The following is a 22238-nucleotide window of genomic DNA, read 5'->3' as shown; positions in this document are numbered from 1 at the left end:
GTTTTCTCAACATAATTATCTGAACATACTGCCATAATCCGTGATGTGTAAATAATAAATGATGCTTCTGCCAGTAGCATTGGAGTGATGGTATTCAATATGGAATATTCTCTATTTTCAGCAGTGACTTTTTTTGGCTTTTCTGTATGTTCCCTTGATATGCTTATCTGTTACCTGCTTTGTTATCTGGAAAAGCAGTTTACACGTGATTATAGGAATCATTTCAAATTTAGCCTAAAAAAAAGTCTCTACCCATCAAAATATGTATATGTTATGTTTAGTTTTCTTTGTAAGCATTGTTCATTCCTTTTGTGGAACAAATCTGATTTAATCTGGGCTACAACGCTGTGTGTTATTCCCTCTTTTCTAAGTTCTAATTGGAAATTTGCTAAATATGCTGAGGAAACACTTCAATTGGACACAGTCATGGTAAAATCAGTATAACGCTTCAAGAGTGAGAGTAAATGTAGTTGTAATTGCCATTGTGAGATAGAGTTTTGGTTTAAAGTTCTGAAAAGCCTTATAACATCAAGGTAACTAAAAGCAGGGCAGGTAAGCCTCCCATAAGAGCATATTTTTGAGTGGAATAACTGAAATGTGCAGTAGCAGATATGCTGGGCTAGTATTTTGGATTATAACCCAGAAAAGCAATGCTTACCAGGGTATCTAAGGCACCATTATTCCTGGCTTTCCACCTCCCAGAGGTCACACAGCAGCTGAAGTGACCAGATTGCCCTTAACTGGAGAGAGGGCCATCTCTGCCATTGTGGAAAGTATATGTTCTTTTTTTGTGGGCTGCTGTGCTGGATTTCTTCTTTTCCAGGGCACGCCAGAACTTGACACTCTTGGTTTAATTTATTTAGTCCAAGTCTGCCAGAGGTAGTCATCAAATTTACTTTGTAAACTGTGGGGGGGAAAAAGGAGGTTAGATTTACATTATGTGTTTTATTTTCTTTCTTCCATGTGTGACTCTCCAGTCTTTTACTTCTTGCTGCATTGGTTCAGCTGGTCAAAGAACAACTACTCCTCCTCCATCTCAGATACCAGATCCGCCTTTTTCCTCCCCTGTTACGCCCCATCGGACATCACTTGGGGGCATTCTCTCTACAGGAAATTGGGGTGGGATGCTTGGAAAGCCAGAACTCATCACCAAGATGATCTCAGCAGGGACTCAGGACAGTGAATGGGGATGTCCAACATCTTTGGAGGGCCATCTTGGATCAGTTATCATCTTCCACGAAGCACTTCAACCTTCTCAGGTGAAAGCATTATATTTAGCAGGTAAGTGGTGATTGTACTGGTTTTAGTGGAATAAAAGGAATGAGTTATTGACAAAACCCCACTGAGTTTTTCTCTACATAGACACATAATGAAGAAGTTACAGTCCAGAAGAATTGCAGAGCTGACCTAAGAGAGAGGGTCTTATCACAAATAAGCTTAAAATGGAATTATAAGTATTTTATGGAGTTTTACTTAAAATGTTTTGTTTACATAAGCTTATTGGGTACAGACCTGCCAAAATAAAAATTTTAGGTAGCATATTCATGTGTAAATTCTTAATTTCTGTTACTGTTTGTCTACAAGTGAATTTACAGTTGAAACTCCTTAAAGCATTGCCTTTGTTGTGGTAGTCCACCTAAAGGCGATTTATGCTTGAGGATTTTTCCTCAAGAATCAATTAATAATTAAGGGATTATTTAAAAAATATTCTGACAAGCTGTGTCTTACAGTTCAAGGTGTTAAGGTATCAAGTTCTGTAATGATTTGAAATTGTTAGAGATTAGCGTAAAACCACTTCCATCATTTAAAGAAAATATTTTCTATTATTAAACAAAACTGTCTTGAAGATTACTCATTTTCTGGACATTTGAGCTTGGTGATAGAGATTGGTGACAAATGTGCTACAGGTATTTGTAAAGACAGAACTATTAGAGCTCTCTGAATGTATAAAAAAGACCTTCTTTTAGACCTCTTATAGAGTTTAGCTTTTTACCAGGAATGTATTTCTTTTTAAGCAGACCCAATGGAATGAATGATTTAAGTTACAGCGATTACTTTAAAGCATATCTCATAGGTGTGGTGCAGTGTCCTATGTGTTGTCAAAACCAAGTGTAGTATAAAATTTGTGAGGGTCAGCATTAATATCCAGTGGACTCTTAAATGTGTATGTTTTAAATATGTAAATTATACATAGAATTTTTATGTTATTTATATTTTTAATAGGTCCAAACTGCTTAACTCCATGGAAGTCTCAAGACGCTGAAGTAGCAGATCTCCCAAGTAAGGTGCTGCTTCATTATACACCAAAGGTATGAAATAACACATAATTTCCCTTTGATTACACAGTGTATGGTAGTTTCAGAGTATGTTCTAGATGGTCTTTGTTTTGCTTTGCTATTGCTGTTTCATGGAACAGGTGAGCATGCTTTCTGGGAAGATAAGCAGCAGTGAGAGACTTCTTAAATGGTGATCAAGGTTTTGTTCTTGTTTGGCAAAAGGATAATTACCTTGTACAATTGTGAATGTCAAATCTAAGATAATGATGTACTGGGTGTTCCATATTGTTCAAATACTCTAATAGCAACACAATGACATTAGCTTCCTGAAACACATATTATGCATCATTCAGAAATCCCCTGTGTTCAAGGATCTGTAATTTGTTTCCTAAATGATATTGTAGCCTGTTCATTTGTTTAACAGGCCTGCAGAAACCAATTTTGTCTTGACCTGTCTGTGAATCTTTTACATGGAAGACTAACTGGAAACAAAGTAGTGAACTGGGACATCAAGGTAAATACACTCTGAATAAGCAGAACCTGAAGTAAATGTGACAGTGACTGTATGTGCTCATCTAACTTTTGGAATGCCCCAAGTTATAATGCAAATGACATTTGGCAGATACAGCATGTTTTTGTAATGAGAATTAATGGGTTAATATTGTAGCTGTAGTAATATTATACAACCTTTATTGAGAACTCACAAGGGCTGTTAGTCTTAGTGTCGTAGATGATGCATTAAGTTATTTTGTGGTAGCTGGCTACTCTTCGTAGTCTGTTCAGTGCGTGTTGTGTATTGAAAGCATTTTATCATCTCCAGGGTTCATTTTCTTTTAGTCTTCAACTCAGTTAGATTAAGATTAGTAGAGAAGTTAACACTTATGACTTTTGCTGTGTTGGTTGTATAAAAAAAATGTTATTGAATTGCACACTAACTTCAGCAGAAAACAAGGTGCGGGGTTAAAACATTACTAGAATCTAGCATTTTTTTACAAGAGATAACTAGATTAACTTACCTTATTTACTTTTGGTTTGGGGTTGGCAGAACGATATAGTCGGACAGTCCAAAAGCCTCACTTTGGAGAAAACACCAAATATTGACTTAAGTGGTATACCTTATTCTGTCTCTGCTATATGCTAATTGTCTAATATTTTTTCCTTTTTGTTGGATACACTGGGATATCAGATTTTTACAGCCGATGCAAGTCATCTTTGTTTAGCTACTGCTAGCAGTTGTAATCACAGCACTACTGCTGCAGTAGTATTGGGGCTTAAAATTTAACACTTTCTGGCTAAACCTATTTATAGTCTCCTGCTCAAACATTCCATTATGGAACTGTCTGATGTTTTGGGTTCTTGGGTTTTGTTTTGTTTTTTTTAACTAACATGTTGAGTCCTTATGACCTTCTGGTTCATCATTTAATTTTTTGGTCTCGTGCCACTAACAGTTCAGATCTGATTTTATACCCTAGAATTAAAAGTCATAATTTTGTCAACTCAGCACTGCCATTGAGATTTGGTGTTAGTGGTTTAGACTTTGTTGTTGCTCCACAAAAAGAGTACCATTTAAGCAAGTTACATGTCCATGAGATGTGTTATGTGCAAAACAGCAAATGGTCTTCCTCTTCCTAGTTCATGGAGAGGAGGAAGAAGCCATGAAATGCACACCAGCTTAATAAATACCTTTGTATATCTGTCTGCTTGTTTGTTCTTTGATTGCGAACACCTATTAATATATATATTAAAAAAAAATCTAAGTCAGGCTTAGTTCTGTGCATGAGGAAATCAAGTTATTTGCAGCGTCAGAGTTTGATTCAGAAGCAGTGACAAAAATAAGGATTTGTTTCTTTTAAACTTAGATAGCACACATATGTTTGTTTCATAAGGGAGAACCTTTGATTAAGGGCTTTTTGCTTTGAGGAAAAAATAAACTTCAAGGTCTGAGTGTAGAAAAGTCAGTAGAACACCACATTTTTTTTTTTTTGTCTTGAGGAAACATGTACAAAGGAAAAAGTATAAGCTGCTTTTTTTCTTATTTTTAAGAACAGTGGACGATCAACTGTACTAGCAGAATAATTAATAAGGAAATATTGTTGGAGCTCCACTGTGCATATGCTGACTTATAGAGATTAATGTTAAGAAAATTCAGACACTGCTAGTTATTTCTTCTATGACATGAACAGTTTGAAAATGCTGCAATTCGTTCTCTCCACCCGGTAGTGGGAAAGAAGGGTGGATGAAGAGTGTTGATATCTAGCTTTATGGGAAAGCATATTGTGAATGCAAGTTTTAGGAGAATCATTCATTAGCAGGCGTGATGGAGTTTAGCACCCTCTTGAGGAGGACCAGAGTGAGGAAAAAAACCAGATTAGCTGATCAGGAGCTCGTGAAGAGGTAGGTACAGCATAGAAAGGGAGTTGCTGTGGTCTTATGGTTCAGACAAATCCTGCTTTTCAGGTTGATTTCTGTTTCTGAAGGCTGCAGGTCTCATTTTGCTGAACAAACATAGAAGTCTTCATCCATGAGATAAATTTTGCAGATTTAAGAAACTTTCTTAATTTAACTGTTCAACTTTGTTAAATTCAGCTTAATAAACACAGGCTGGAGCAGAGAAACGAATGAAGAAGTAGAAAACGATGAAAGAAGAAAAGGATAATTTTCTCCACACCTCCTCAGTGTTTCTGACTGGGAAGAGGGGGTTGATATCCCATGTTAGTAGTCCGGCTTACAAGATGTTGGGGTTTTTTTGTTGTTAGAATTTTACTGGGCAGTAGTTTTCATTGCACTAAGCTGGGCAATGAAATGGGTGTCTGGCTGCCGTGCTGAGACCCTGCTTTTCTAAGTGGCATTGTGTATCAGTTCTAGAGATCTTGTGATTTGAGTATATTATCTTACCGCAAGAAGCCTTGTTTGAAGTGTCATGCCATCTCTGCTTGTGAGGAGGGGGAAGGAAGGGAGCTTAGGAGACTAGACTTAAAAAGAGGCTTAGAATTGAGGTATATGTAAGGTTACCTTTAAAAACAAAACATGAATTTTTTTTAACTGCTTGAAGTCTTGCAGAAATAGATTAAAGCACAGATGCTTTCCTGCAAGTAACTTGGAAATCAGAAGAAGACGTTTTTCCTGGTTTTCAAATGTATTTAGCAGAAGATTCTTTCTGAGATTTGTCCTTTCCTTCCCTGTGTCTGTGTGGGGGAAGGAAATGTTGAAATGCACTGGAGAAACAAGAGCTGACAGGAAGGTATGTGTGTAATTGCAGTATCTGAAACTTGGGCAGCTCTGTTGTCAGTGTTTTAAACTAGTTGCCAAGCGGCATGTGAAACATTTGATTTATTTGTGAGTACGTAAGGTTCCTTGTATTTGGAGTAAGTTTCTGTTACATAATTTAGGGGATTTTATTTATGATGATATTTTTCCTTCTTCTTCCTCTTGATTTAGGATATGATCAACTGTATTGGTGGAGTAAATGTGCTCTTTCCATTGCTGGAGCAGATCAGTTCTCTTGGTGGACAGATGCCTGAGAAGGCTGAAGGGGAAGCTCTGCCTCCAGAACTGGTTACTCCTGTAGAGGGTGACTGGGTGGTGGTGTCGTCCACAAAGGCATCAGGTAGGGAAGTACAGCTGAACTGAATTTTTAAGCTTGATTTTAAAAGTTTTGCTGTGAAGGACAGAAAGCTGTTTAATTATTTTTAGGAGAACCTATGTAAAGCTGAAAGACTCTTTACCAAGGTATCTGACATGGATGCTAGATACCTGAAGCGCAGCACTATGTGAAAATAACTTACTAATGTTTTTCTAATATAGGTTATTTGATAGCATTATTTTTCTTCTCATTATTTACTTTCACGTTGGTGTAAAGTATGCAGTTTTAAAATTTCTGTTCTGAAATTTTTGTTCTGATTATTTTGAGAAATTATTTTTCACGGGAAGCCTACTAATATCAATAGTAGGAACTTTCCTATGACTTGAGTACTGGGTTAGACAGCCACATGAAGACTTTTCAGCATCAGAAGAGAACTGTCTGGCCTTTAGCCAAGCTCTTGTTTTCTTTCTTTCAGACTCCTACGTCTTCCACACATCTCAGATTTTAGTATTAAAGCTTCCGTTCTGTATTTTTTTTTTTTTTAAGAATAGATTTTTCAAAACTGTGCTAATGTTGAGAATGAACTTCGATCTTGAGGGAAAAACTGAGAAATCAGACCTAGCAAGGGAACACAGCATTTTTTGTTGTTGTTTAAAATATGAAATGGTGGAGTAAAGTAAAAATATCTTTTTCCCTCTCTCTTAATTTGTTGTGTATCCTGGCTAGAAGTTGTTTGCAACTACAGAGGGAGAATAATTGTAGCATATCTAAAAGGTAGTAACTGGAAGAAGTTTGTCTGTAACTGACAGCCATATAGATGAAAAACCTTAAGTCAGGACTGGGGTCGCGTTGTTTTGGAGAGGCATGGATTGTCTATGACTCTGCACTGGAAAAACCCAACAACAGCCTATAGGGAACAAACAGAAAAGGAGTTGAGAAGTTCAGGAAATAGTGAGGAATAAGAAGGCCCAATTTTATTTCTTACCCTCTACTTTTATGCAGTGATCCAACAATAAACCATGAGGCTTTTTCTACTGCTGTTCTGTTTTCCAGAAGCTCGCCTGGAGAAGAACATTGTTGCAACTTTCATCTTGATGATAAAGCATTTTATTCAGAGACACCATGTTAATCAAGAAAACCTCATTCACTGTCATGGAGCTGCCACCCTAGGAGTCTTGTTACAGAAGGTGATCAAATTTAGAATCATGGGATCAGAATAGTTTGGGTTGGAAGGGACCTTAAAGATCATCTAGTTTTAACCCCTCTGCCATGGGCAGGGCATCCCACTAGGTCAGGCTGCTGAATGCCTGTCCAGCCTGTCCTTGAACAACTCCAGGGATGGGGCAGCCACAACTTCCCTGAGCAACCTTTTCCAGTGCCTCACCACCCTCATTGTGAAGAAATTCCTCCTTCTGTCTAGTCTAAATGAACCCTTCTCCAGTTTATAGCCATTGCCCCTAGTCCTGTCACTACAAGCCCTTGCAAACAGTCCCTTTCCCAGCTTTCTTGTAGCCCCTTTCAGGTACTGGAAGGTCGCTATAAGATCTTCTCTGAGCCTTCTCTTCTCCAGGCTGAACAAGCTAAACTCTCTCAGCCTGTCCTTGTATGGAAGGTGCTCCAACCCTCTGATAATCTTTGTAGTCCTTCTCTGGACCCATTCCAGCAGATCCATATCCTTCTTACGTTAAGGATTCCAGAACTGGACACAGTGCTCCAGATGAGGTCTCACAGGAGGGGAATAGAGGGGCAGAATCATCTCCCTTGGACCTGCTGGCCATGCTTCTTTTGATGCAGCCCAGGATACTGTTGGCATTCTGGGCTGTGAGCGCACATTGCCAGCTCATATCGATCTTCTCATCAATCAGCACCCCGAAGTCCTTCTCTGCAGGGCTCATTTCATCCCCCATCCTGTATTGAAATTGGGAATTGCCCCAACCCAGGTATAGGGCCTTGCATTTGGCCTTGTTGAACTTCATGAGGTTCTCACAGGCCCACTTCTCCAGCCTGTCCAGGTCCCTCTGGATGACATCCTTCCACCGTGGAATTTGAGAAACAACCTTTAGTAGTGAATGTTATGGATGGGGTCCTGATTACTTTGAAATGTTCTCAGATTGGCCAGGATGCAAGGGTCTTCACAGATCTCCTTAGAACATTCTTTTCTTTCTTATGTCTCTGAAAACAGTAAGGTGTGGGAGTTGGTCTTGATCTGCAAAGGAAAACACAATGTTTTGTCTTTTTTTCATGTTCTGCTTTTTTGTTATTATGTTGTTTGATCCTTCAGAATAAATTAGTTTTGCATTTCTTATATTGCTGTAGTGGAAGCAGACATCACTGTAGAAAAATGAAATTTTCTTCTAAAAAAATTCTTTATTCAATATTTTGAGTGCTAAACCTGTTGTTATTTTGAAAGGTGCCAAGGAACTTAATGGATGTGAATGTACTGATGTCTGTACAGTTGTTGATAGAACAAGTCTCGGTAGAAAAGAACATGCAGCTTTTGCAACAGATGTATCAAAACTTACTTTTTGACTTCAGCATCTGGAACAGTGGAGACTTCCCCTTCAGAATTGGTGAGCTCTTGGACTTGGGCAGCTGTGCAAAGACAGTACTTTTCACTTGACATAAATCTTTACCTAGATTCTAATAGAAGGCTTTATATTGTAGGGCATATACAGTATCTTTCTACAATCATCAAAGACAGCAGAAGACTCTTTAGAAAGAAATATGGTGTGCAGTTTCTTCTAGACACACTCAGAATTTATTACGGGTATGAGTTTTGCTTTTTCTAGCTCCTTCTCCTTTATTTTATGTGGCTGTTGTTTTTTTTTTTCCCTGTCAACCTAGCAAGAAAATCAATAAAACTACAAGGTGTCTTTTGGTGGTTGATTTAATTTGCAAAATTATGTGGTGTTTTTTTTTCCGTTTGAGTTGCTACATTTCCTTGACTTTCATTTTTGTGATAGGGTTATATAGAATGTCAGTGATGCTAGAAATACTTGTATAAGTTGTTTAATTTAAAAAGTTGAAGGACTTGTTCTCAACAATGCAAATTAAGTCATATGTCATTACTGTTGTGAGAAGAGGGCGTCTTAATAATTTTAAGCTATTTTGTTCTTTTATGTCCTTGTAGGATTCGAAGTGGACTTTTCTAGGAATTTAAAATTTTAGCTTTCAGTCTTGGTGATTTTATACCTGCTTATGAATATAGTTAGGTCATAGAGGAAGATTGGCCTGAGATCCTTCCTTTAGATGGTGGGTGGGGGAAACCTGAAATCCTAGCCTATATCCAGATCAGTACAAGTTTACATTTCAGGAATTCTATGAAATGTAGACTTGGTAAGTCTGATCTGCTATTGCTTATTTTTCTTCAGTTGCTTTGCTTCAGTAAAAATTGATAGCTTGTGACCTAATATCTGGGTAGATGAAAAATTACAAAAACATGCAAATAGCTATTACTGAGTCATGGAAAACTTTCTTAGGCTGCTTTTCCTGTCTGTTGGTGTGTAGGAGTGGCTGTAAAGACAGTGATTTGGCTCCTGATGACCTGAGAACAATACGAAAGTCCCTCTATGGACTGATCAAGTATTTCCTGAGCAAAGGTGGAACGCATGAAGAAATACAGAGCATCATAGGATACATAGCTGCCACCAATGAAGAGGAGCAGGTATCCAATATGGCATAAATTAATAATTTACACTGTACATGTTTTGGTTTGCTTCTTGATGCTTAGGAATCTTACGTATTGTGAGAACAAAAAAGAAGATGACCACAAGCCAAGTGTCACTCGATGCGTGGTTCTGTTTAGATGTATCTGAGGCAGGTTATAGAAGCACATTGGAAACCTGACAGAGTGCTCTGCAGGTGGCCGTGTTTTTCCTTGTTATTTTTTTCTTGTAAAGAGGGCAGAAAGTACACGGTGTGTAATACTGCCATTAGAAAAGTTCTCTTAGTTTACAAAACCAAATTGGACTTCAACTGATCAGAAGTTGTAATGATGTAGTCTCTATTTTGTAGACATCAACAGAACTTGAGCTTCCTTTGTAGCTCTAATTACTGTTTGATAAGGTGCCCTATGTAGAGAGAAAAAAATGTATCCAAAAGCAATCTAATTATAAATGCAGCAATACTCTACGGAAAAACATCTGCTTTATAACAGGCAAAGTGTAAAATTTAAAAGCCAAGAAAATCTTTCCCAAACACAGCATGAAGTCTGAACAAACTGTATATTAATTTTTTTCTTAATTTTGTAGCTTTGTGGAATCCTGGAGGTTCTCTTCAGCCTACTTCATTCCAGCCCAAGCCCAGACCAGCTTTTTTTATTGCTTTTTGAACCAGGGAATGCTGATATTCTTTACGCTCTGTTATTGCATCAAAGGTACTCGGACAGGCTTAGAGAACTTGTGTTCAAGGTAATAAATTGAGCATATATTTTTATTTTTCAATGGTCTGACTGCAGAAGTGTGTGCAAATGTAAAGATATTAATCATCCATGTTTTAATTTTTCTTCTCTCTCCTGTTATGTTAGCTAGATGTTCTTGTTCACTGCCATTGTCACAGCTGGTGTTCTCTTGAAGTAAAGCATGGGGATCTTTAAAAAAATAAATTAGTCCATGTTGTTTCAGTTAGCTTACAATGTGAACTTTAAAAACAGGAGACTGTTGTGCTATATTGTGCACAATTTAAGCTTAAGAGATCTGAGTGCTCCCCTGTGTTCATTTGACATTTGTGTGCACTTTTTCTTGCAGATTGTGGAAGAGATGCTGAAATGTACTAAAGTTTATGAACGTAGTAAGCACCGGATGAAACTTAGAGAAGTGGGATACTCTGGACTGGGCCTCCTTCTGAATGAATCGCCAGTTCCTGTTTCTCTTATTAAAAACCTTCTTAACCAAGTTCTCTATGCAGGTAATTGGCAGGTGTTGTGACTACCATTAGTAAACTCATGCTGCTCACAGGCAAACATGTTTGTCTTTTTGTTCAGGAAAACCAGAGCTATTAACCTTCTATTTAAAGTTCCCATCAGTCTCAGAGAACTAAGAATGCATTAGCTGAAGTTTGTTCGCTTTACTAGCCCTGGATGTAGAGGTGACTTCCAAGGCAATTTTTTATATTTAGCTGTTAGATTCTCTTGCATGATATCATTTGTGCTGTTTTTTTCTCCCCTACAGATCCGACTGTGAATTATAAAGATCTCATAGCTATAGTGCATCTGGCTCATAGATCAGACATAAACGTGAGAGTCGTTATCTGTAGAAAGGTTAGTTGTCTTTAAAACTGGAATAATGTCCTTTGAGCCCAAAAGCTATACAGTGTGGTATCTTAAGTTTTTATTTGAGACACAGTGTCAGTGTTTGTTGTTAATGTGTTCTTTAGCAATGATTTCTGTTGAAATGAAGCTTATCTGTCACATAACGTTGAATTTTGTGTCTCGAATTACTGAGTTTTCTCAAAGGATGCTTAAGACCATGATCAAATTTTTGTTTGTATTCTTGATATGTTATCTTGATAGAACATATTATGGTTCAAAAGAGTGACCGTAGATGCAGGAAACAGGGAAGAAGCAGTGATTTTTTCCTTAAACTGAGCTGTGTCTGGCTCATATTGCTGGTATTAGTGGTATTGAATGTAGCGATGGGGCACTATATTGTCTATTAAGGTTTCTCCAAGTGAAAAAAGTGAGACAATGTACGCTTTTGATAAGTTTAGTACTGCAGTTTTCTTAATTTTATTTATTTAATAGATTATTTTCTGTTCCAGATTTTTTTTTCTGTAGACTAGTGACTGAATAGGATCATTTGTTGTGATAACTGACTTTTGCAGGTATTGTTACAGAAGAGTGGCTGAAACATGAGAACTTACCAATATGCTGTGATAGCTTCTTTTCTTGCCCAGTCCTGAGAACTTCTTTCTTCTTTTGTCAAATATGTATTTCTAATGAGAAAAAATGATTTTGTGGTTTGTTTGCTTATTATTAACTGATTGTGGCTCTCTTACAAGTTTTTTAAAAAACAAGGCACAAAAGTTGCAAGATGATAAATTGTTTAGTAGAAAAGTTAGAATGAGTGCAGTTACAAGCTAAAATTAATGTGTAGGTTTGGGATATCTTCTCCGTTCCTTAGGTTTTACACCTTTTGCATTCCCAATTGGATGCAGCACAACAGATTGCTCAGCAGCTGGGCTGGCAGGACACTTTGGTTAGACTATTTCTGAAAGAAAACTCAGAGGTCCGGATTGGCTTTAAAGAGAACAGGTCTGATTCCTCAAGAGAAGAGTTAAAAAAGCCTCCTGCTGAAGAGCTCCAGAAACATCAACCTGATAAGACAGAGGGAGACAGAACTGGCAGCTTTGCATCTGTTAATGGTCTGTTTGATCAGTGGAGTTTAGAAGACAACAAATCCCTGGATGTCCCTGCTCATTTCTCTGTTATGCCACTGGAAGATGCATCCACAGGAGAGATGTCTTTTAGGTCAGAGGACCGAGAAGAATTGTGGCACAGTAATCCTTCGCATTTGAGTTTAGATCTGTCAAGTGTTGACTCTTATGAACTGTCTGATGTCGTGAATCAGATGACAGACAGCCAGCCCAGCACCCCATCACCTATAGAGAACACAAAGTCATTCTCTGGGCAGCCTGACAAAGAGCTGGGAGCTATAAATGATGTGGGCTTCAATGCTGATCTTTCTGTATTTGAAAGCCAAGGAGTAAGTAATTCACCCCTATGCTGGTAATTTCTTGAAATGTCTGCAATTTCTTTTTATTTTTTTAATCATCTCCCTGATGAATAATTTTTTTATTTTTGCTCCTCCCATCTTCTTAATAGAAAAGCAAGCTATCTCTTTTATAGTGAGTAGGGGTACTTCCTTTTTTATTTTGTCTTTTTTGGGGTTGTCTAGTTGGAATAGCTTTGATGTTTAAAAAAAAAAAAGGAAAGAACCCTACAAATAAAAGAAGATCTGCTAACTCCTCCCTCACTCCCTATATCTTAACAGTCTTTATCTTCAAGAGGGGGATGGAGCAGACTTGCTGTGAAAAAATCCAAGGTAGCTTAAGGTCAGGTTGAAGTTATGATGGAGAACTCAAGTTAGTATGGATTACAATATGCAAGCGAGCCACAGACTATTTATATTTTCACGTCTTCGGCAGTTGAACTTCAAAAATGCTGAAATGTGTGAGCATAGGGACTGTCATGAATGAGAAATGTTTTGAAGATTTTCTAGACAAGAAAGGATTGTAAATATTTCTTTTCTTTTGTAGGGGGGGGATAATGAACTCATACAGTTACTTACAGACATCCTACTGTGTATTATGTGGAAAGGCATTGAAAAATCTGAAGACGCTGCTTGGATTGAGAGAGGACAGGTGTTTTCTGCACTCACCAAACTAGGAATATCTAATGAGTTGCTGCGGCCTTCTGATGAAATAAAACTCAAGTGAGTGTATGGTTCAAGAATAGGCTCTTTCATCCCTTTTGAGGCAAAAGAGAAGAAGTAAGGGGCATTAGTGAAACTGGGAAGGGGTGGATGTTTCCCCATAACATGTACATTTCTTTGCTCTCCTTCACATACTGTCAGAAGTATATTCTGCTACTTATTTAGTAGTGTTCTGTGGCATTAAGGTTTTGAAACTGTACTGCTGGTTTTGTGAGCTTCTCAGAATCTCTTTTACCTCATTGGCTTATCAAGAACGCGGCAGTTATGTCAATGCAGACTAAGAGATTCAATTAAATACTTAATTGGATTTTTTTAAAGCCACTTACACTTAGAACATACAATAATTACTTTGGGATTTTGTTTTCCATGCAGATTGCTGGAGAAGATGCTAGAATGGTCAGTCACTGATAACAGAGATTCAAAAGCTCTCCCTACACATGCTGAAAATGCCTTCACGCTCTTGCTAATTGTACAAGATTTCCTGCAGGCAGAAGGACTAGTTAATTCAAATTTATGGACAGAAAAGGTACAGTAACTGCATAATGGAAGTACTATATATAGGATGAAATAGTAATGAAACAGTAGTCAGTGTGGATACTGTCATACCTTCTAGACCTATATTTTTGAACTATAGATATTGCAGAGTAAGGCTTCATAGTGGAGTAGATTACCCCTTAATAAGTAAAAATTTGTGAATACTTCCTGCAGGGAATATAGTTAATCTTGCAGATTAAACAGGCCTGTAAGCGATACTTTTTCTGAAAATTCAGGTCTCTGCGGACTGTAGAAGTATTTAGAAAATGTAGGAGCTAATGAAACAATGTCAGTTGTAGCCTAGGCAGATTTTTGCATCATTTATCAGCACATGTGATTCACTGTGTGTGTCCTGAATAAAATGCCAGCCAAAACTCTGGTTCTCAGTTGCAAGCTGAGAAATGTCAGTTCAGGGCTTTGACCCATATTGGAGTTTCAACATGGTTTTGTGCATATATTTGCAACTAGCTCAATTTTATTTATCAGAATCAGAAACACGAGATCTGAGGAAGAGAATGACTAGAAAGCACAATAATTAGTAAGATACAGAACCTTTCTTCTATCTGGCTGTTTCTCTTGCTTTCTCAAGGTGTGTTGTAGAAGCCTATAATTTGCTTGAACTTTTTTGTAATTTCTGGCAGTGGTCTTGCTATTTCACTGTCTGCGTGGTCATTGCTTTTCTGGTTTTCAAGGCTGAAGGGCAGAGGTATTATATGGAAACCACCACTGTATCGTGATAAATCCTTTAAAAAATCAGGTTTTTAAAGACTTAAGAATCTTCAGTGTAGTAATTTCAAAGCTGCTCTCCTAACTGCCTGCTTCTAAGTAAATATAGCTTAATCTTTAAGCTTTTAATGGGTTTTTAAAAAATCTCCTCTTGATAAAAGCTTTGCCTTCTGTTGTGACCTAGCTTTGCAAAATTGAAATCTAATTAGAAATGGGTTATGAACTTCAGAGCAATGAGAGTTGCGCTTGTTGCCTATTCTGAATTGAAAATAACAGTACTTCCATAATTTATCTTTCCCTGTGCCAGGGGAGAATTCAAAGCACTTTAATATTCTAAGCAGGACAGCTTTCAGTCTGCCACAGAAGTATCCATATAATTCTGGAGCTGAACAAAAGGATGATTTTACTTTTGTGTGAGTTACCAGGGAAAGTATCAAGGTATATCAGTTTTAAGCAAACATGTCTGCATGGTGAAATATGCCATTTACTGTCAATACCTACCATTCGCAGGGTTTGTGTGACTTCTAGAATTGAAATACTGACAGAAAGGAGTGCCTTCTAATATTTTTTAAAAAAAAAACTTTTTTCAAAATACATTAACAGTTGTTGAGAAATTTCTAGCATTTCATTAAATCAGATATTCATGAAAGCAGCCTTTTTTTCCTTCTCAGGGCACTGTGCATATTGCTGTTGCTGGTAAACTGTATTAGCATTACACTCAAATTATTTAAAATACAAAGCAAAAGAATGAAATAAAATCCTGTATACACTGCACCCAGTAACTGCAGATTGTTATATCTTTGCTATTAATGATAATGTCTTTTCAATCATAGTAGTTCTGCTCTTGGACTCTAACTTTTCTAAGGAAATGGCATTTACTGGAGTTATATAATGGGGAAAAAACATAAGCATATATAATATATGCTGGTTTTGGCATTGTTCAGGGGAGGTAGTTGAGTTAACATACTGGGCTAGACAGACTCTTGTGGTCAGGAATTGTTTCAAATTACTGGTTTAGCTGCAGTGTTCTGGGCTAATTTCCTGGGTAGGGTTAAGAGAGACATGTGAATACAGCCTCTTCAGCTTTTTGAAATTCTTGTCTCCAGCTGGAGTAGCTGTGGTTAATTTTATTTCATGCAAATATTCTGGTTTTGCAATAGCTCTTGGAAGAACTCGTGACTCTCATGGATAGCCTGTCGGTCTGGTACTCTGCTGGCCTAGAAGCAACCAGGCTTTCACAGGTGCAGGTCCAGTTGCTCCTTGGATTCATTGCACAAGATAACTTACAGGTTTGTTGCAAATTCCTGCAAGTGGTACTGTGTTTTAAATGCATGTTTGATGTAACTGTTGTGGTTTATTGGGGAGCTGCTCATACCAGTGAGCAGACTTGGTAAACCTTCATCCTTCTGTAGGGAAGACGTTTTATTGGTTCTTACCACTTCCAAATTTACTTTACAGTCCTATCAGTGTGCACCTCCTGAGCATGAGAAAGAGGTAGAGGGCGAGCTGTTGAAGATAGGACTATGTAGACACTAGAGGCAGCAAGATAGTGGTTCTGATCATGACATTTTGTTTCTACCATAAAATACATTTCTTAGCGGTTTCAAGTTTACATACATTAAATGCACATGGACCTGGACTGTTCTGCCAAATGAGTATTTGGAGCAAAGTTAGCACAACTGTGGCTGTAATACGAGTTCTTCGGTAAAACTGGGATTGTTAGTTTAGGTATGTGATTGTCTTAATGGAGCTGTGTGACTTTGGGGTTGCGGTTGATTTGGGTTTGGTCATCACAGGATAAGTGTTTACTGCCTATATTTGATGCATGTGTGCCTTTGGACTCCCTGGGATGCAGCTGGGATATATGCTAGAAAGAGAAGTGCTCAAAATTACTATTTTGATGATTGCATCAATTTTTTGCTGTTTGTGTAGGTCTGTGCTATGGCAGCAGCCAAGTTAAACACCCTCCTTCAGACAAAAGTAATTGAGAGCCAGCCTGAAGCATGCTACCTCCTGGGGAAGCTGGAAGGCATATTGAGTAGATCAATTAAAGAAAAGACAGAAACCTACTCATTTTTGATTCCCCTTGTTCGAACATTGGTATCCAAGATTTATGAACTTCTTTTCATGAACCTGCATCTTCCTTCATTGCCTCCTACCAATGGCAGCCCATCTTTCTTTGAGGACTTTCAAGACTACTGCAGCTCTGATGAGTGGCAAGTTTATATTGACAAATATGTAAGTAGTGAATTCTTTTTGTACAATTTCCACCCTCTCTTTAGCTGTGAAAGCAGAGGAGTTCATTTAGAATTCACATTGTGATTTTTGTTTTGGTGAAACCAGATTATTCCAAATATGAAGCAGTATGAAGAGAATTCGTTCAGACATGATCATGAGCGGATGGCACTTTATTGGAAAGATTGTTATGAAGCATTTATGGTGAATATGCACAAGAGAGACCGGGAGAGAGGAGAAAGTAAGCTTAAATTTCAGGTAAGCATTTTGAGTGAGTGCAAGTTTATCTTAGAAGAACTATCTCAGGAGTTGTCGTCTAAAAGACGGAGAAATTGAGTTTCAGGATGATCCAATTCAAGTGACTGTGGGCAGGTTGATTGTTTTAAGATTTCATGGGTACTGTAGCTATGTACTCTTGTAGGATATGCTTTTTAATTCTCTATTTAAGAGTCTTACTGTAAGCAGTATTATTTCAGGACAGTAGGCTCTTCTCATAGTACAGCAACCTAGAATTATGCTCAGCTATAAGCCGCATCTTCTTTTACTCTGATTGATATTTTGAATTATCAAAACATCTTTTCCATTATGAAATGAGTCAGTGTGGTTTGTTGTTTGTTTTTTGGGTTTTTTTCAGTACAATGAAAACATTTTAAATGGTAAATAGTTCCTATTTAATGAGTGGAAAATGTGTTCCTGAACTGGCCTTTTTGTATAAGGTCCAGACTCAGTTTAAGCATTAGAATTTGCTGGTAATTACAGCAAATACCATAGCTATGTTACATTTCTCTTGATTTTGCTTTGCCTCCTTAATAAGGATCCTTGTAGCAAGTCTTTTTTATTTAAGTAGTTAAAGGACTATAGTGAGAGTCACATTCTAGAAGACCAGAATTCCGAGAAAAATTCTACCTGATATAATGGGATTTCCAATACTGTCTTTTCTGATGATGAAAAATTGCTTTCATATGGGTTTAGCATTAACAACTGATTCAGCTGATCTTCAAGTCAAAGTTTGGTGCTGTTTTTTCCAGTACTAAACTCTTCAAAACTTCTCTTGTAAGCGTTACCTTAAATTTTTAGAAGATTTTACAGCTAAACTCTTCTGTTCCTTCATCATTTTTGAGAGTTCTTACAAGGCACAAAACTGTGGTGTCAGAGATCAAAGTTATGTCAGTGCTAGATTTATTTTTAATCATCTTTCAGGAGCATTTTGTGGAACCATTCAGGAGAAAAGCTCGACTGGAAAATCTGCGGTACAACAGTATGCTAAAGCAACTTCAGAGTCAACACACAGCTACTCTGAGACAGTGGAGAGCAGCCCGGCTTTACTTGCTCTCTGAATGTGGTCCGTGGTCTGACATGTAAGAGTGAAGTTCTTAAATCAAGTTGTATGTGATGCTTAAAGTGACTAGCTTACTCTTTCTTATTGACTCTGATAACTGATTTCAAGGTGTGAAGTTCATGTTGAATGCATCTTTTATAATGCTCTCTGTATTTAATTATCAAAATACAAAGTTTGAAGTATAGTGCTGAGCTGATTATCTGGATACTAGATTTTCTTGCTGGGTGGTAAATAAAACTTAGTTATGAAGCAATAGCAAAAATATCTTGAGAGACCGTACAGATCAGCTTTGTTGGAAAGAGGCAACAGACTTGTTAAGACTTTTGTGGTTTTGTAGTCAGTTCATTCATATAGGTCTTTACCTTCTTTTATCTGTTTTTGTGAACACTTTTGTTTTCTTAGGAAACAGCATCCTATTCACTGGAAACTTTCAAATGTGGAGAACTTTTCACGCATGAGACTAAAACTAGTGCAGAATTACAACTTCAACTCTCATCAGGATGCCAGTGACCTGAGAGATAATTTAGGTGAAGTTGTATTGTATTTGCTATTTCACTTGGGATTCTTACACTTTGCTCTTTGTATTTAAGAGTCAGTGTACAGTGCATACTTAATTCTTGATTTTTATTTTTGTTTTATAGTAAAGTGTGTAACATGAGTGATGCTTGGCTCAGAAGTGTGCCAGACTGCTGAGTTAGTGGCATCAACTGTTCCCTAAGTTAGGTGTATATCAAGACTCAAACTAAAAGAACTCGTGTAAACCCATGTAAGCAAAAATCAGCTGCAGTATTTCCATGAAATATGCCAGACACCACTGAAGCACACAGAGCACTGTAAAATCTTTTATTGGAAATGTCCACATTGGAATGCAGTTTAAAATTTTCTAATGTGTTAATGTCTTCCATTTATACTGTTAAGATTTGACAGATAGGTCAGTGTATTTCAAGGAGTATTTTTAATGTTCTACTGGTCCCCAAAAGAAGTCTGGTTGCTTTTTACTCAATTAAACCCAATATTCAACAGTAGAAGATACGTTCAGTAGTTTAGCTTTCCAAAAGTGTTGTAGCAAAATATTTTCTGAGCTGAAATGTCTGTTTATGATAGGTGTGTACCCAACACAGCCCTCTAGCGAGTCTTTGCTTTTGGAGGTGGTAAAGCAGGTGAAAGTGAGTGACTTCGAAGATGATGTTCTTGAACTACCGGAAGAAGATACAGCAGCCAGTTCCAATTTGTAAGTACAGCAGAACAGAACAGATGAAATTTGTTCCTGTGCTAGGGATAACAAGTGAGAAACTACTGCTGATTAGCACACAAAGCTTCCCTCCTTCTTCATCTGGCCTTAACAATCCAATTCAGGGCTTTGTAGTAGTTTTGAATGCAGAAAAGTTGCTGTTTTCAACAATGAGGCCTTAAGAGCCCCAGGGGAAAGAGACAGAACAGATGTTTGTGAGGATCCTTTTGGGATTCACTGCTCGTGGTTGATCTGAAGCTGAAACTACTGTATTGTTAAAGCTTTTCTTCTATGTACACTGGCTATAATTCTCAGGAGGTGGTCTGCACTGTAAGGGCATAGATTGGACTGAAACTATCTCTCGCCTGTAGATATCAGGGATACCATGCATAGCATGGATGTTTGTTGGTTGGCGTTAATCTGCTAGAGAGTCCTTTGTGTTTAAGAGCATTCCGAAGAGAAGGCCTGCTCTGCTTCCTTCGTGTCACTTGTATTACTTAAAAAAAAGAAAAAAAAAAAGGGGCGGGGGGGAAATAACAAATGTTTCACTCCAGTAACGTGGACATGTCATGGTGTGCATTCATCTGTGTCTATGCTATTGAAGTTCAGTGGAGGTGTGGTACTTCTTTGAGTGATACTGATGCATTTTCTTGTACCTTAAAGGTTATTAAATGCTTGCTTGTGATGTCTTATCTATAGACTTCTGAGTAACCGTGACTTCAAATACTTCTGAAGGTAACATCAGTCACATGGACCAGGACTTGGCTCTTCTCTGGGCCAGAGAATTTAAGCACTTAAGGGAAATGCAGCCTCATGTTTTCATGCTTAGGAGAGGTCAAGTTTCTTGTGCCTGAGACGAAATATCAAGCCAGGAGAGAGCAATGCTGTGGAATTATGTTTGGTAGTCTAGCCTGAAACATCAAAGACTGCTGATGGAAGTAGCTTCATACAATCATTTATGTTGTAATAATAATGCCATTTAAATTTTAATCTTTTCTGAACTGTTTACCAGATATCTAAGCAACTGCATAATCTACCTAACCATTTAACACTTAATGGTATTTTTGTAGGGATGAGAAGGACGAGCAAAGTCAAAAAGAAAAGCTAATATTGTCTGAAGACTGTGAACTCATTACAGTAATTGATGTGATACCTGGCAGGCTGGAGATCACTACCCAGCACATCTATTTCTTTGATGGTAGCATTGAAAAAGAGGAAGGTGAGCATCGTCAGCATCTCTTTCTTTTCAGCGCAGTTCATCATTCTGTTTTTAGTAGGCTGAATTCTATTTTTCTGAGAATAAGTGTCAAGCTACTTATGAAGAGACAAGTTGTAGATCTGCACTTAAAACTAACGTTGTATTTGGTGGCCAGTGGCTGGCTGATCCTCTCAGAACCAAGACTCTGGAACTGTACTTGCTGAGGTGTTAAATTGATTTACTATTCTTAGTATTTTTTAAATTAATTTATTCTTAAAAATTAATTAAATTTGCTGACTAAAAAACTTTATCTCTAATTTGCTGCTTAAATGGCACCTCTCTGTTCTCCCTGCCAATAAAGTTTCACTCGTACATCAATCAAAAAGTAGTAGTAAATAATGATTAAAAAATAGCTTGTGAACATTAATCCTCTATAAGTATTTAGTGAACTTCCAGAAAGCAGTGATCTGAAATGTTTGATGAATAACGATAAATTTTCAAAAACAGTATATCAAGAATGTGACCTTTTTGGAATTTTAAACATAAAAGCTTCTATTTGAGCCTGTTTAAGAAAGCAAAAGGGGTTGGTTTTTTGTCGGCAGATTACGTTTATAATGTCTTTAATCAGAAAGCAAAACCAAATTCTACATTCCATCAGATATTTCCTGCTGCTTCTTTCTCTCAGCAGAATAATAGCTGAAGTAAATATTTTCCTAGCAAAATTGTTCATGAAGCCACATATAAAATTTGCCTTCTCTGGGACTAACTCTGGTGTGACTGGAAGTAATACTGCATTGTATCTATATAACTTCTTTATATCTATTCCAAGTCAGTAATTGAAGTGCTGTTTTTAGGCATAGGTTTTGATTTCAAATGGCACCTTTCTCAAATTCGAGAGATACATTTGCGTCGGTACAACCTGAGGAGGTCAGCTTTGGAGATCTTCCTTACAGATCAAACCAACTATTTCCTCAACTTTAATAAGGAGGTATGGGTTTCTCAAATTTCCTTGATGCATATAATTAGCACAAACGTCAAGTTTAAGTTTACTGGTTGTGTCTACTTTGAGTCTGGTGTTTTTCATAATACTATAACACTAGTAGCAAAAGGTTTGCTAGAGATAGCCATTATGGGAAACTCATCTGCAGTCTGTGAAAACCTCGGCCTGGCATCTAGAAACTGGTTTGTTGTGAAAAGATGGCTAAACCACAATTTTTCTTTTTCCTCGTGTATACTTTATCTCTCTGCTATGATATGGAACAGTTATTCAAATAAATTACATCAATAGTAATCTAAATATCTTGAAGCCCACACCTATTTTTAAATATTCTGAGCAAATTAATTACAAAGAAAAGGAGACTTCTGTTTTACAACAACATTGGAAATCATTGCTACTTCTGTATTCCATGGTTTAGGATTAATGAACTTTCTTTTTCCCCTGGATCATGTCAGTGAAAATTAACGTACATACCAGAACTTGGGGTGAGTTACAGACTATCATAATCTGTCAGTTTTTTAATAGTACCTGTAAAATGTTATTTGGGGTTTTTATTAAGAAAATAAACCTTTACAATAGTGTTGTAGGGAAGACGTTGGTGTAATTTTATTTGAACGGCAGCAATATCTCCTAGAAGGTGTCTATAGCAATAATGGTTTTATGTGTAGCATCTACCCACACAAAATCAC

The 22238-nt window shown here is 37.4% G+C and overlaps 1 protein-coding gene across 5 annotated transcripts in view; it reads left to right on the top strand.

Moving 5' to 3' along the window:
* Window positions 1–22238, top strand: part of NBEAL1 (neurobeachin like 1) — an 85349-nt gene that overhangs the window by 41635 nt on the left and 21476 nt on the right. For all 5 annotated transcript variants that reach the window (XR_011337731.1, XM_069860962.1, XM_069860961.1 and 2 more), the window contains 22 exons: window positions 978–1281; window positions 2224–2309; window positions 2701–2790; window positions 5715–5883; window positions 6913–7046; window positions 8270–8429; window positions 8524–8626; window positions 9367–9523; window positions 10110–10268; window positions 10605–10764; window positions 11028–11116; window positions 11979–12560; window positions 13114–13289; window positions 13662–13815; window positions 15710–15838; window positions 16482–16787; window positions 16893–17042; window positions 17985–18142; window positions 18526–18650; window positions 19228–19354; window positions 20425–20573; window positions 21407–21540. Coding sequence is in view for 4 of the 5 variants with exons in the window: in XM_069860962.1 (XP_069717063.1) it covers window positions 978–1281; window positions 2224–2309; window positions 2701–2790; window positions 5715–5883; window positions 6913–7046; window positions 8270–8429; window positions 8524–8626; window positions 9367–9523; window positions 10110–10268; window positions 10605–10764; window positions 11028–11116; window positions 11979–12560; window positions 13114–13289; window positions 13662–13815; window positions 15710–15838; window positions 16482–16787; window positions 16893–17042; window positions 17985–18142; window positions 18526–18650; window positions 19228–19354; window positions 20425–20573; window positions 21407–21540 (3801 nt within the window). In the remaining variant the exon portion in view is untranslated. The remainder of the gene's footprint in view (window positions 1–977; window positions 1282–2223; window positions 2310–2700; window positions 2791–5714; window positions 5884–6912; window positions 7047–8269; window positions 8430–8523; window positions 8627–9366; window positions 9524–10109; window positions 10269–10604; window positions 10765–11027; window positions 11117–11978; window positions 12561–13113; window positions 13290–13661; window positions 13816–15709; window positions 15839–16481; window positions 16788–16892; window positions 17043–17984; window positions 18143–18525; window positions 18651–19227; window positions 19355–20424; window positions 20574–21406; window positions 21541–22238) is intronic.

The sequence above is a fragment of the Phaenicophaeus curvirostris genome, chromosome 7 (genome assembly GCF_032191515.1).
Source record: "Phaenicophaeus curvirostris isolate KB17595 chromosome 7, BPBGC_Pcur_1.0, whole genome shotgun sequence".
Classification (NCBI taxonomy): domain Eukaryota; kingdom Metazoa; phylum Chordata; class Aves; order Cuculiformes; family Cuculidae; genus Phaenicophaeus; species Phaenicophaeus curvirostris.
Note: the sequence above shows the minus strand (reverse complement) of the source record. Positions and strands in the feature narration are given on the sequence as shown.